This window comes from Meleagris gallopavo, chromosome 2 (assembly GCF_000146605.3).
Source record: "Meleagris gallopavo isolate NT-WF06-2002-E0010 breed Aviagen turkey brand Nicholas breeding stock chromosome 2, Turkey_5.1, whole genome shotgun sequence".
Taxonomy (NCBI): Eukaryota; Metazoa; Chordata; class Aves; order Galliformes; family Phasianidae; genus Meleagris; species Meleagris gallopavo.
In genome coordinates, this window is record NC_015012.2 from 91,856,845 (window position 1) to 91,872,284 (window position 15,440).

General features: G+C 35.7%; 1 protein-coding gene across 1 annotated transcript in view; it reads left to right on the forward strand.

Moving 5' to 3' along the window:
• Positions 1-14,338, forward strand: part of TPO (thyroid peroxidase) — a 32,302-nt gene extending 17,964 nt beyond the window's left edge. Inside the window, 4 exon segments of the mRNA XM_031552679.1 lie at positions 4,334-4,849; positions 11,687-11,945; positions 12,477-12,647; positions 14,097-14,338. Coding sequence (XP_031408539.1) covers positions 4,334-4,849; positions 11,687-11,945; positions 12,477-12,647; positions 14,097-14,338 — 1,188 coding nt within the window.
• Positions 14,339-15,440: the final 1,102 nt, after the last annotated feature.

The following is a 15,440-nucleotide window of genomic DNA, read 5'->3' on the forward strand; positions in this document are numbered from 1 at the left end:
GATCTTCTACAAAGGACTCCAAACCTAAGTCCTTCATTTCCCACAACTCCAATCTTGGAATTGTGAAGAGTTTCATCACCAAGTGTGTTTCAACTTGCTGTGAAGAAAAATTACATGTATATGTCCTAAATTTGGCTATGAATCTGGCCCAGAAGCTGCTCTTGCACAGTATTATATAGACTACCAGAGGAGTAGGGTCATGACAGGACTAATGATCACCCTTGGAATTCAGTGTCTGATAACCAGAATGGCCATGGGAAGGAAAAATAAAGAAATTCAGATGCAATCCTGTTTTAGATAAGTTTTCTGACTTGTGGATTCATTACTTTACTATAGTTCCATTAATTTTCAGCCTCTTTTTGTTCCTCTGTTATTCACAGCTTAAAGAAGGACAGATATGAAGATGGTGGTTCTTTTGCTTTTGTTATATATCTAGTATTTTGTGACCACTTTTGTCAAGTCTTCAGTAAAGTTAACATCTACCTGACAAATATTTGGAAAACAGCCATGGTTAGTTTCATGCATTCATTTTCTATATGAAGACACTGTAGCTGGTTTCCAGAGGTATTGAAATCAATGAGGTATTATCCAACAGTGCAAACACAGAAGCTGCTGTTTGTACTCTTGCAGTGTACCTAGAACAGGGGCACCAGGGGAAAATTCAAACACATGAGAGGACAAATGTGCTCAGCCATATGGCCACTCCAGGGCTTTTATTTGGGAATGGCAGCTCTTGGCTGTGCAGATTAGAAAAGGTGTCTGGAAAATATTATGAGACAATGCAGTTCAAAGACAGATTGAAATTTGCAAAAGTGCATTAATATTAATGACAAGTGTACTAAATTATTTATAGGTTAGCAGGAAACATTATGATTTCCTGTTCTGGACATTTCATACTAAAGGCTATAGAGAGTCACTCAGAGATTCTCACATTGAGCCTGTACTTATCTTGTGGGACATTATCTATATCTCTTTAGAATACCATACTGTGAAAAATAATAATCAGAAACTAGCTTTTTTTAAGGCCTGACACATGGAAGTAGGATGCTTAGAATTTGTCATTCTTCCAATGATTGTTTTAGGCTAGAGCTGAGACACAATGAAGCATTAGAAAGACTTTCACAGGAGAACTACTGTCTTTATTCAATATTAATTACATTGTTGATACTAAGATAGGCATAGAACATAAATATAATAAGATATGTTCCTGAAATGCTTTCATTTGGTCAGTTCAGCTACAGAGAAGCTGGAAAAGAAAGGGAGAAACAAAGAAGTGAAGTGATGTGCAAAAGGTGTTATATAATACGGCAAGTTCCTGTCCTAGCTAAGAAAAGATCAGTCTGTGTATTAGACAGCCAGCAGAGTGAGTATCTGCCTTTTCTTCTGCATTTCAGAGGTAGCAACTAGCTGTTAGATGGACTTTTTTCCAATCTTCATGTCCAAGATCACACATTTATGTCTTCCTTGAGGACAAACTTTCTTTACCATAAGTTTTCTTTCGCTTAAGAACTGCAAAAATTCCTTTCAAAGAGACTATTTGACATAGAACAAATTCACAGCAAGAAAAGCTTTTATTTAAATGCGGTCATGGCCTAGACATTGTGGTCTCCTGAAACAATTACTGATTCCTAAACACTGAAAAATTTCACTGTAAGCAGATTCTACCACACATAACTGTTAACATTGAATCGGTTTAAATCAGCATGCAGCTGTACCAGGAAAACTATTGTGGCCAGAGATGGATTTATTTCTGATATTTTTCCCTTTAGAATTATACAAGGAGAGGAAAAAAAGATATGAATTTAGTACGGGAGAAAAATGTTATTCTATAATCATTTCAGAAGGAAAAAAACTTTTATTTTTCTCTGATTATTTCTAATGTAATTTGAATAATAACATAAGGAATCTCTTATTTGCACATTCAGCTGCTGGCTGCATGCTGTTTATCCCATGAAAAGGGAAAAGACTACATTATACAGTTTTGCAGTCCCTTAATGCTCATTACTGCTGCTTTTCTCCACTGGGGCACCGAACAATTTGAATTGAAATTGCAGAGGCAGTTAACCGAAGATTATTCACTATGAACTTCATTCACTGTTGATATGTTTTGCTGTGAACCACACTGCTCAACAACTAAAGGCGACTCCTACATTTTTCCCAATTATAGCTGATTTCTTCCAGGCTTTTCTCTTAACTAGAAGCAGGAGGCACTCAAATACATACAACACTGTGGCTGTTGAGTTCAGGTGTCTGTACTATGAAATGATCTTCCTGCTTATATTACCAACTGAAGAGAAAAAGAAGCCACAATAGTAGCAAGAGACATAAACATAGAGCGAAATACTACATGGCAAATCCAAGGGAGTAAAATTATTGACTTTAGCAATCAGTGAAGGAAAAAAAAAAGATAATAAATTAGGCATTTCCCTCAAAAATAACCTATTTTAATTTGTTGATACCTAACGTGTAGAAATATTTGTAGAAGTTCTTCACCAAACAAAACTATAAAAACATATGAAATCCTTTCTTAACATAAATGTTCTATTGATATCAATTCCTGCTGCCACAAGCTTTCAGTAGTAAGAAAATTACTTGGTATAATAAGTGAGGTAAGGTTTTTATTAAATGAAACTCATTAATTCTATTCCAAAGTTGCCCTGATATTTTATTCCCAATTTAATGACTAGTCCCTTTGTTTTCAGAGGTACGAAGAACATATGCAATATTAACAGTATTCTCCAAGGACTTTTCAAAAGTGAACAGGAAGAAAATACAATGCAAAGGAAAAGGATTTGCTCACATTTCCACACAAAACATTTATTTACTATTAGTTGATTATTTGAAGACAATTTTATTTTCAGATATTGAAGCAGCTTTAGTGCTTTCTATACCTATTTCATGTTGACCAGTTTGTTAAAAAAAAAAAGTTTTATATTCCACAAAACTCAGAATCCATCACTTGGTAACATTTTTAATTTATATTAATCTTTCTAAAACTCCTGGAACTAACTCACTGTTATGACTCATTGTTGCACAATGGAAAGCTATTACCATTTCGAAATAATGTATTTTAAAAAAAAAAAAATTTCATAATGTCAAATATGCATTTGACAACGAAGATAGATTTTAGTCATTTTGAAACCTGGTGATTTTTTATTTAGTTATGAATTCTGTTCTATGAAATAAAATTGCTCATCCAAGCCTTCCTCTTAAATATCATATGGTGCACATAAAACCTTTCTTTCTTCCATTTCTCTTTTCCCCTCCAACATCTCTCCTGCAGTTCCTACAGCTGTTAAACTATTCACATACCTTTCTGTATGTTCACCTGTGGCAAAACTTCCAGCTGTCTGATTTGTACTGTATTCTTCCCTCATGCCCTTACTTGTACTGCAAGATTCCATTAGGTAATTTCCACACATCTCTCCCATGCTCTTTACCTGAATTTGGAGTAGCTGACTAAGCAATAGTCTGAACCAGTCTATATCCATGCTGGCTAGTGGAGAAACATTGGATCACCATTCATCTGAGTATCTTGGCTGCCTGAGGTTCAAAGCACTGGAAAGGCTTTTGCTTGGGAGGAATAGAGCATTCTTTGGTTTTTATAAAGACAGTCAAAAAGATCAGGCTGAATGGGGCTCTGAGCAACATGATCTAGATGTAGGTGTCCTTCTTCACCACAGGGGAGTTGGACTGGATGACATTTAAGTGTCTCTTCCAACTCAAAAGTCTCTATAACAATATGATTTAAAACTTCTAAGAAAAGCTGTCCCCATAAAATAATGTAGGAGAACGCTTGTGGGACCAGCAGAAGGCAGAGTGAATAATTATGTATGCCTTTTTTAGGTTTGTCCTGATTAAAATTGAGTATTGAAACAATGCTCTTATGGCACGCTCCCGCAGACACTGAAACTCTTCACTACTTTTTTTATGTACACATGTAAACCTCCTGTTTCACTTGGTGCTCAGCAGAACATAATTTGACCAGATGTTCACATCTCCACTGTGATACATTTTGTGATTAATTTTAAATGTGAAAATGAGCTAATTCAGGCATAGAACTACTTAAAAGGTGTTACATCAGTAATTTGATTTAATGATAGAGCAAATGTTTTAATTTATTTCTGTCTTTTCTTGAAAGTTGTTGAACCATCTTTTTACTTAAATCTGAGGAGAGAGAAGACCATCTCTATGAGTTTAAAGAATGTCACACCTTTACATTAGACCTGGGAAACAACTGAAAAAGGAGAGCAAGGATGGAAATATTTATGCAAACCTTAATTCAACATCTATGTTGCCTTCAACTCAGAAATTGCACGTTTTTGTTATACAGGTAACAACCAATGATACATTATCCAAAGGGATGGATTGCCTGCCCTTCTACCGCTCATCTCCTACATGTGGCACTGGTGATCACAGTATTTTCTTTGGAAATCTATCAGCCCTAAATCCAAGACAACAGATCAATGGTTTAACCTCTTTCATTGATGCTTCTACTGTCTATGGCAGCACTTCCACTGTTGAAAACAAGCTGAGGAATTTAACAAGTGAAGAAGGCCTTCTCAGAGTCAACAATAAACATCATGATAATGGTCAGGAATACCTGCCTTTTACAGACCGGGTTCCATCACCTTGTGCACAGGACTCAAATGCAAGTGAAGATGAAAGGATTGAATGCTTTATGGCTGGGGACAGCCGATCGAGTGAGGTCACATCATTGACAGCCATGCACACACTGTGGCTGAGAGAGCACAACCGCCTGGCCCGGGCCCTCAAAGCCATCAACAGCCACTGGAGCGCTGAGACTGTCTACCAAGAAGCACGGAAAATTGTTGGAGCTCTCCATCAGGTGGGCTGCCTATTTGCTTACTGACACATAGCAGTGAATATCCTAGAGTAGAATCAATCACAGAACTTCAAATATGCTTCTGTGAGTAGTTTCAGAGATCATGCTGCATACTCTGTGCCAACTCTTTCTATGCTTCTCACCTGGCATGTTTAAAGTTTGCTCTGTCCTATACTTCCCCGAATGCAATGTCCTCCTTATTCAGACCTCAGATCTCAGTGCCCTGATTTTATGGCAATTTCTACTCTTCTTCATATTTCTGCATATTTCTCCTATGTCTATTTTGTCTGTTGAAGTCTAGAGAAGCTCTTTTAGATACATTTCTTTGTAGTTTTTGGTAAAGGAAACAAGTAAAAAACTGTCTCTGCATATACATAGCGCCCATTACTTTCTTATGGTAATTATATAAACAAGTAGTTGCTGTGTGTAAAAATACTTGTGAACCTCTCACTGCTGTATTAATCAGGGTCTAATCTTCAACTCTTCTCTTCCCTCTTCCCTCTTTTCCCTTTTTTCTTTTTCATTTCCCCTTTCTTTTCCCCTTTTCTTCCTGAAATAGTTATGCAGGCTTGTGTTTTCCTCACAGCTCTCCTTCTTCTCCTTCAGAGTATAGCATAAATCGCAGCAATCAAGCACAGGGCTCTGTCAGATAAGCACACTTATCAGGAGACTCTTCAAGCTCAAACAACCACTTTTACCCCCTTTTCCCTCTATTTTCCCTTGCTTGTTCCTCCCCAGTCCTTTAACTTCTCCCTTTTTCCACCTTTAGTCCTCTTCCTGAATACCCTAGCATCCCACACATTCTAACAGTCCCCTTAAAACATAGCGTGCAAAATTCTACAGAGATTCTCTCCTCCCTGCCTCCCACAATTAGTGCTACCTCCACTCAGCCATCACTCCTTTAGCATACCTGACATTCAGGGGACAGTTTCTTTCATTGTCTTATCTTTCATACTCAGGTTTGTGGTCTAACCAATCTCTTCAGTGGTCTCAGGGAATAACTAGTCCCGTCAGCCTTTTTTTGATGGCTTGGATAAGCAGACTATTCCATCTGACATTTCTCCAATTCTGACTAGTGCTTCTGTGTTAATGGAGATTCAGCATTAATATTATATCAGAACCAGGATAAACTGAAAGCTAGTTGACTTTCATATGCTTTCTGATTCCTCAAAGCAGATTATTTTTTACCAAAACATGACCTATGTGAAAGTTAACTGGAAGAGGGGGTAGAAAATTTTTTCTGTTGCAATAACACACTTTTTCTTTATTCTTTCAGAAGTTTTATTCAAGAGAAAAAGAAATCTAAAAATTTTGCTGTCATTTAAAAATTTTTGTTTACATTAATCACGTAATCTTCTTGGATGTAAATAAGCTATTTGCATCAAATAATTGCACTGATGAATCAGAACGGTTGTTAGTAATTGTTAGAAGAAAAGTGAAAATCCGTAATATACTTCTGTGTGTTCAACTACTTCTGAACTATGTCCAGTAATATTATGGCTTGAAAGAAAATTCTTTGTGCAAAGCATTATACCGCATAAATCTAGGCTACTCATTATCTCAACCAGTATCACAGAATAATGAGATTTGCTTATGGCTCATTAGAACTGTGTTTCAGTTATATCTGGCTGGTTCAGAGAGATTCATTCAAGGGAGGTAATTGCAGTATCTCTATTAACGTGGAATGTTAACCAGCACCCTAATGACAACTCTAGTTGAAGTTATCTTGAGATTCCAACTCTAAAATTTTGTTTCAGTTGCTATGCATTTCTCAAATTCTCTCTTTTTTAATGAATAATTTCAAGTATATTTTTTGCTTGTGGGTGTGTAATTATAGAGAATTGAACAAAAAGCCTTCCTTTCTTTCTAGACTAAGGAGAATTTTAAAAATCTCTCTCTAGACCATGCTTTTTCTCCTAGATATTTTTTATCAGCATAAATAGCTCTAGTGACAAAAGTTTAACAATATTAGTTTGACAAAGCTACCAAACACAACAACTGCCTGTTGATATCTTGGACAAAACACATTTTTTGTTGCATTGTAGACATACTTCTTTGATAGCAGTTGTTTACATAAGCCAACAGTGATTAATTCAATTCTCTTCTTAGATGTGAGTGACACATGCTTAATTCTCAAACATCAACTCTGCAACATACTATACTAAAAATATACACCCTGACTGAAGTGTTTTACGCAAATAGACATTTTTCATTGTCATTTGCTAAATGAAATGAAACTAACTCCTTGTTTTAGTTATTCCTATTCTGTTCTGAAATGTCCGAATGAGAAAAATTAGGGTACAGAATCACAGAATTATTGAAGTTGGAAGGAGTCCTCCTTTCAAGTTATTTGAGAGAAAATAGTTAAAATTCGTTCTTCCTTTAAACAAAAAGTGTAGACAAAACAAGAAAAGATCAGTAAGTTCTGAAACCTCTACTGTCTTAATATTGCTATTTTGTTGTCCCGGTTTCAGCTGAGACAGAGTTGATTTTTTCTTTCATAATGTCTGGTATGATGCTATGTTTTGGCTTTTGGATAAAAAACACTGTTGATAACAGACTATTTTAGATGTTGCTGTATACAAGTGCCAAGGACATTTCAGTTTTACAGGTTCATGTGATACCCTGCCAGCAAAGGGTTGGTTGGAGGGCACAAGGATATGGGAGAGGACAGAACTCAACTGGACAAAGGAATTTCCATACCATATGGCATCATGCAAAAAAACATTTGGCTGGGCTTGGGGACTGGCTGGGCATCAATCAGTGGGTGGTGAGCAACTCCTTGTGCATCACCTGCACATTTATTTGATCAAAATTACTGTTATGCATTTTTTTCCTTGTCATTTCTGTCCTAGTAAACAGCTTTTATCTCATCTCACAAGATCTAATTTGTTGGTTTGTTTTTTTCCTATTCTCTCCCATATTCCATTGGAGAAAGTAGGAGAGTGAGCAAAGAACTGTGTGTGCAGTACTGAGGTTCCTGCTGGGTTAAATGTATGGTTTGAGAGTTGAAAATGCATGCATGTGTACCAGTTTTGCTCTGATGTGCCATTTGACTTGTGAATGCTGAATGTGGAAATACTAGTCAAAGAGCAATGCAGAATCAATCTGATTTAAGTTCTCTTTGAATTACTATGATTTCATAGAAAAATCACAGTTGTCAACTGAATTCAGTTTTCAGTGTTTCACTTCATTCTATACTTACTTATGTTTTCTAAGCATCCTAACTTCTCCCTCATGTGCTTATACATGAGCTTAAAGTGGGTCTCTTCTGCAGAGACTTGAATGAAACTTGTTTGTGATATTGGATGATTAGTAACTCCTCTCAGAGCTTAAACTTTATGAAATGATGAATGATAAAAAGATAAATGATATATATTATATATAAAAAAATGTGTTGCATACCATCATTGCTCATAGAAAGTATATTTCAGACTATTCACTGAACTATAAAAACGTATTCATTTTTTATTAAAACTTGTTTTACAGTCATCCTTTAGGAAAATGTTTAGGACTTCAATGTCATCTGTAAATCTCTGAATATAACCATAAGAATTTCAAACAAACTGTGCATAGCACTTTAAGAGATTACACAATGTTGCCGTGTCTGATTGTTCTGTACAATTTCTGCAATCTTTCCCAAGCACAGGAGCTTGAGTTAATTGGCTCTTTGCTATCTCAGTGAGATGATATTTTTTTCAGTCACCTCTGGCCAATGGCAAAGATTAGTTGTTCTATCAGCCTTACTTTTTTCTTACAGTCATCCGTATATTTTTATATTCTCTTTTGCAGAGTTCTTTTTATCTTCCTTTCAATGCATTGTACCTTTATTCACAACTTTTTTGGAAAATGCTTGAGGGCTTTTGAGAAGTCTGCTAAACCTAATGAGGAAGTGATATGAATTCCTTCATCTTTTGCACCTCATTTGAAACAGCTTTTGACATGAACAAAAAAACTTCTCAAAAATAAGTTGACAGTTTCAATTAACTAGTGTATGGAAGAATTCTGCTGAAGGTGGTCCAACCTAAAGGGAAATCCAGTCAGGATGCTGCCTGAGTTCCTAAGGACATTTCAGAATCCCTGATATACTTCTGCTTTCTGAATGAGAAGAATAGTACTTTTTACACTAGCAGCCTATTTGACTTTGAATACTGTTGCATTTGCAGATCGGGATTTAGTAATGCTATGACAAATCCGTACAAAACCTTTTCTGACAGTCTGTTATCATTTAGATTCAGTTTCTGTTTGTATAATTACCAAATATTTGGTTGTATTGCTAGGAAATCAGACATTTCTTTTCTCAGACATGACTAAATGAATAATATACAAATACTCTTAATCCTGTTACTTTCTGATCATATTGGTTATTAAAGTCATTTAAATACTGAGCATATAGCTTCCGTTTAAAAGACAGTGGCCATTTTTCATTTTTTCTACTAACTGTACATTTGAAGTAATTACAGCAATGAGACAGTTGAAATATTTACATAATTGATTAAAATTAATTTCTTAATGAGGCTTCTCTGTAAGTCTGAGCTAATGCTATCAGATGTCAAATGTCTCATAAGAGAAAACTGGATTAGCACTAATATTATAAAAGTTACAAGAAGCTGAGACCATTCAATACCTTGCAGGTTCAGACCCACTATACCCACATAAAGCTCTCATGCTGTTGCAAACACCCAAACCAAACTTATTGCTCATAAAGAGACTCAAAATAAGTAATAAGTGGTAGCATAGTTCATTGTAGTTTCTTGTAATGCCTTTTCTATAGAGACTTACCACTTTCTAGCTCTAATTTTATTAACATATTTTCAGACAAGAATGCTCATTTGTTTCCACAGAAGTATCTCAATTATTTCAAATTCTGTCATAGCAGGGAGGAGTTCATGCCAAATAATTTTAAGAAAAATATTTTTTTGTTTGTGATCTATTTATTCCTTCTCTAACACTTACATATATGTCAGTTACAATGAGTTTATCCTTGTCTTAATGCAGACAAATTCAGTAAGATTGTACAGAGTCTATATAGAGGATACTACATGCTGATATACTTTAAGTGTAGTTCTCTGTCAGATTCTAGATTCTTCTTTTTTTCCTGTTGTATCATCTTAATCTGTATTGTCTAAAACTCACCTCTACTTGGTGGAGTCTTATTTAGAAACCGTAAGTTTCCATCACGCATATGTCTTGCCTAGTTGAAAGCAGATATATGACTCCTTCTTACCTTTAGCCTTTTAATTCTCATGTTTTGAAACAACAATTCCTTTTTTGCTGCCAAGGAAATCTGAAATTAAGATCTTGCCCCTGGAGCAAATGAAAATTTTGAATTGACCTTTCGGTTGGGCAATCCAGCCTTAATGAGCTGCTTAGCTTGGGATTTCATTTAAAAAGAGACAAAAAAAAAAAAAAAGACCATGTTTGTCATATCAGAGCTGATCTAACCTTATTTAAGGTCTTTGCACAGCTGTTAAGATGTACTTATATCCCTTTCTACCCATGCTTTTGGATTTGTTACACCTGCCTCATTCATACTTCCAAATCACACTTGACCCCAAGTCAAGATGAAGCAGGCTTTGAAATTCTGTATTTCTGCCCTTTAAAATGATAAGACAATGTGCCACATCTTGCCTGTAAAAACTAATTAAATCTAAATTTAAAGAGAATTGTCTTGCAAAATCTTTGTGAATATAGCAAAAGGTTAACTGCTCAAATGACAATGTCAGTATTAATTTCCAGCAATTATTTTAATTTTGTTGTGTGCTGTATTTAGGGAGCTCTAAAAGGATTCCTCACCTATTGTCTTTTAAATATTGTGTTCACTGCATGACCTAACCTCAAATACATGCAAACATAAAGATGTTACCCCTGCCTTATGAGAAAAGTGACTGAACTCTGCAGGGGTTTTCTTGCCTCTTTTTCATGCCTAAACTAAAGATACAAGTTTCTCAGTTACTAATTTCATGACAGCTAGCTTTACAATATCCTCTACACCAAGCTCAAAGTACATTTTTCTCCGTATTTTCTTGCACACTATATTGAATCTATAATGTATTTTATTGAATTCACTATGTTTGATTTTCATCCCTTTGTGCTTTATTGAGTGCAGTGTAATCTTTAACCTATAACAAGCTTTCATTTCATTTGGTGCATTAGATCTTATTATATCTTTTTTTTTGAGGGGTTGGGGGGGGAGGGAGAAGTACTCATACTTTCTTCATGTAACAGTAATATTATTTTGTAATGATATATTACATAAACTTTTGGCAGAAAGTGTTTATCACCATTTTCATTTTTGAAGTGTGTTTTTATGAGTCTATAGACTTTAGTATAAAATGTCTTCTAAGGATGCTCAGAACCAGTATTTTAAAGCCTGTTCATTTTAAGTATTCAGAAAAGAGGATTTGTGTCCAATATATATGCCTAAAAATAGAATCTGTACATATCAACAGCCATTCATGGGCATTACAGCTTATGCCCAGGCTTTAAATCTCATCAGAGCTCTTGTGAGCTGGATTTGCCCACATGAACTGAAAGGGAGCAATACTGGTAATCTGCCCAGTAGCTTTTTGTCCAGCATTATTGTAGGATGCTAAATGAGCCTGGTTAGTGTACTACGTACTGAACTTTGCCACTGATTTTGTCCTGTCATTTTTTCCAGACTACAAAAAGAAGTACTAGGTTCTTGTTACTTTCAAGTTAACACTGCTGTTAGTCATGCTTGGGAACAAATGAGTGATGAAAAAGGCATTCTGTATGCAGGAATCATTACTATTCTTCTGTCAAAACACTGAATGATGTTTCTTTTTTTTTTCTTTCTTTTCTTTTTTTTCCTTCTAGATTATTACTTTAAGAGATTATATTCCCAAAATCATTGGCCCAGATGCTTTCAATCAGTATATTGGCCTTTATAAAGGTTATGATCCCACAGTGAATCCTACAGTTTCTAATGTATTTGCAACAGCTGCTTTTCGTTTTGGTCATGCAACAATCCAACCGATAGTAAGGCGTTTGAATGCACAGTATTTAGATGATCCAGAACTCCCACATCTTCATTTGCACGAAGTTTTCTTTAGTCCTTGGAGGCTTGTTAAAGAAGGTATGTTTTTATTTAAACTGTTTTTTGTTCTTTGTGTGCTTCTTAATTTTGTTCTGTTTGCTTTTCCCATAAATGTTACAGTTTCTTTAATGTTGCTGGTCTTAAATTAGGAATAAAAACATTTATTTAACTGCATCACTGATTTATGTTGTTGAACACGTTCCATAGAATTAATACTAACTGAAACAATTATTTTAGGTAAATAGTTATCTTAATAAAATAACTCTCCAGATTGAAAGAGCCTGATGGACTGACAAAAAATTGATCTCTTGTATGCATTTTTGTGGATAAATATATTATCAGATGGTCAAATTTTGTATCCCAGAGGAAGCAGCTGGAACATTTTTGTTGTATTACCACAATTTCAATCTTAAGTAAATTTTTGCTTTTTTGCTTTTTTTTTTTTTTTAATGTGAAAGGCTATGTGACCAGTGTTTAAAGGGAAAGAAGCATACATGCATTCACATTTGTTGAGAATATTATAGTGGTTTATATACATGCTGTAACATTAAATTATTTTTGTGTTTGAAGGAGGCTTGGATCCATTGATAAGGGGTCTTCTTGCACATCCAGCAAAACTGCAGGTGCAAGGCCAACTGATGAATGAAGAGTTAACAGATAAGCTGTTTGTGTTGTCCAATAATGGTTCACTTGATTTAGCATCACTGAATTTACAGCGTGGCCGTGATCATGGACTCCCAGGTCTATTGATTTTTCTTGAATCTTCTTCCAATCAGCAACTGAGATATCAATGTTTGTATCTAGGATGTAGTTGTAAGATTTATTTAACAGCTTTTTTATAGGAAACATAACTCAAGTCTCTTTAAAACACAAGAAGCCAGTATTTTCAACTTTGATGGAAAAAAAATATTCCCCACCATTTGAAATTAAAATAACTTCCCCAGACTGAAGTCCAGAATGTGAAAGACCAGTACTGATTAGTAGATCTGGGTGCTCCTGGCACCTGAGACTCCTCCCTGCAGGATTCAGCTCCAGAGAAGTGGGGTTTTCTGACTGCAGCACCTACTTGGAGTTGAAATGTCTCCAGGAGTGGTTAATGACTTCATTAAATGTACACCTGACTTTTAGAAACATTACATTTTTGTGCCCACTTTTTGCATTGGATTTCTAGCTCTAGTTAGCCCAGGGTAAGGCTGAAGTAACAGTCAAGGACTGTGAGCCCACCACACCATGGGTGTACGGAGTTAGAGGAAGACTATGCTGGAGCTTGGATCAATTTAATCATAGCAGCTGAAAAAACATACAGTATGTTCACAGTCCTGTGTAAAATCCTCCCGTAAGTGTGCCACAGTCTCTAAACGCAGAGGCAACAACCCTCTGCAAAGCAGACAGAGACTTTCACTTTTTTTGTAAAACTGCATCCTGATCCCCTATCTGATCAGACCGCTTGTCTGCATGAATAAAGAACAAATACAGTTGCCCTTTTATGTTCTGATCCTGATGTCCTACCCACAGAATACAAGTAACTGATTAACTAAGGTTGCTATGTTTCTGGGTGACAAACCTCTCCATTTCTCCTGTTAAAGCTGTGAGACTCTGTAGCTAGGAATATGTCCTTGGCCAATAGAAATGAAGTCTGACTCCAGCCTGGAGTTTAAAAGTCTTAGCCAAATAGGAGTAGAAATGGAGTTCTGGTCTCCAGGATTAGAAATGCAAGTTTTACTGGGAGATGGGGAAAATTAATTGCAGTGATGTAAAAGAATTGGAAAAAAAATATATTTTCCAGGGAACTAGACATGTCCTACAACAATCTCCTTAGTAAAGAGCTTTAGGTGCTAATGGAATTCAGGGTTTATTCCTGGATCTGAAAATCTCCAAACAAAATGAATGTTCCTGCCTGCATTAGCTCAAAATAGATCCCTTTATTTCATATTTGCATTGCTTAAATATGGGAGAACTTAAAACTCTTGTCTTCCTTCATGAGAACGATGTAATATTTGTATACCTTGTAGTTGCAGATCCTGCTGTAATTTCTCTAATCATTTTAACCAATAACAGCAGGACTATTTTTGGTAATAACTGTCCATGATTGTAAATAAGGTTGCCAGAATCCAGTGCTTTTGAATGAATTAAGTTCAAATATCATGCCTAATAGTAATCTAATCTTCCTTTTAATCATCATATTTATAGGTTATAATGACTGGCGAGAATTCTGTGGCTTACCAAAACTGGAAACTCAAACTGACCTGAATACAATAATAACTAATCAGAAAGTTACTGAAAAAATCATGGAATTGTACCATAATCCTAGCAATATTGATGTTTGGCTTGGTGGTTTAGTAGAAGACTTTCTTCCAGGTGCTAGAACAGGTCCTCTGTTTGCCTGTTTAATTGGAAAGCAAATGAAGGCACTAAGGGATGGTGATCGGTAAGTTTATTCATGATGCTGAGTCTTTTGTGAACCACTCAGCAGCAACTGTCATTTTACACATACATGTGGACACTTCTTAGCATGTAAGGCATCGTGATGCTTAAACATACTTTTAATTATGTAAACAAATTATTCACTGCCAAAATCTAATTTTTGCATTTTCTTGGGTAAACCTTTCCTTATTCTTCTTTGATCTGTATAGTCTCAAATTCAGACATAGGGATTGTTTCTGTAACACTGAGATGCCCAACTTTGAAATTCTGGTGGAAACTCAAAGTGCCAGCACTAGTTAATTGTGCTAGGAACACGTCTCCTCATCTCCTTCTCTGTGAATGGATGTACAAATCTTAACTATCCAATTCCTGAGGGATGCACTAGGCTAGGATCCTTAACTGAAAGGATCTCAAAATTTTCCCAGAAAATCTGTAAGAGAAAGGAGAGTTGCAGTTAAGACTTCCTAGAAAGGTAAATAAAAGCACCGAGTATTTGGTCTTATGGGTATCAGGAATGCAGAGTTCTCCCAGAACTGCCACATCAGACACGCCAGAAGAGGCTGTCACTTCACCTAGTCCTCTACAGCTGCCACCATGGTCTGTCTTGTACCTTCATACCAGGAAGGTAGAAGAAATGCTATTTCAGGCTTCAAAAGGGTTCAAAAGATGCTGCTTTTATCTTTGTTATTTCCTGAAGCAATTATAAAACCAACCTTTGTTTTTCATTTTTGTCATATACTTATGGCAGCAACCTAGAATCTTATGAGAAGACTAATTTTAAACTACTCACACCACCTTAGCACTGGTGTTTAAGTTCCTCTGGCCCTTATGCTCACCTTTACACTTCTCTCAGAAGTGGAGAGAAGCCATTACGTAAATAAAAATCTGAAACAGAACTTAAATCTGAACTTTAAAAAATGTTAATTAATTAGCTCACAGGAAAAAGCAATATTAATCAAAGTTAGTATCTTATTAAAACAAGTCATATAGCAAACATTCCACTCAGCTGCAGCAAAAACATGGTTGTAAGTTTTCTGAATTGTAATGGCATCCTCAACTCTATCTGGAGAATGATCATCTACTGAGACCCTTCCAGACTCTCTACTTTTA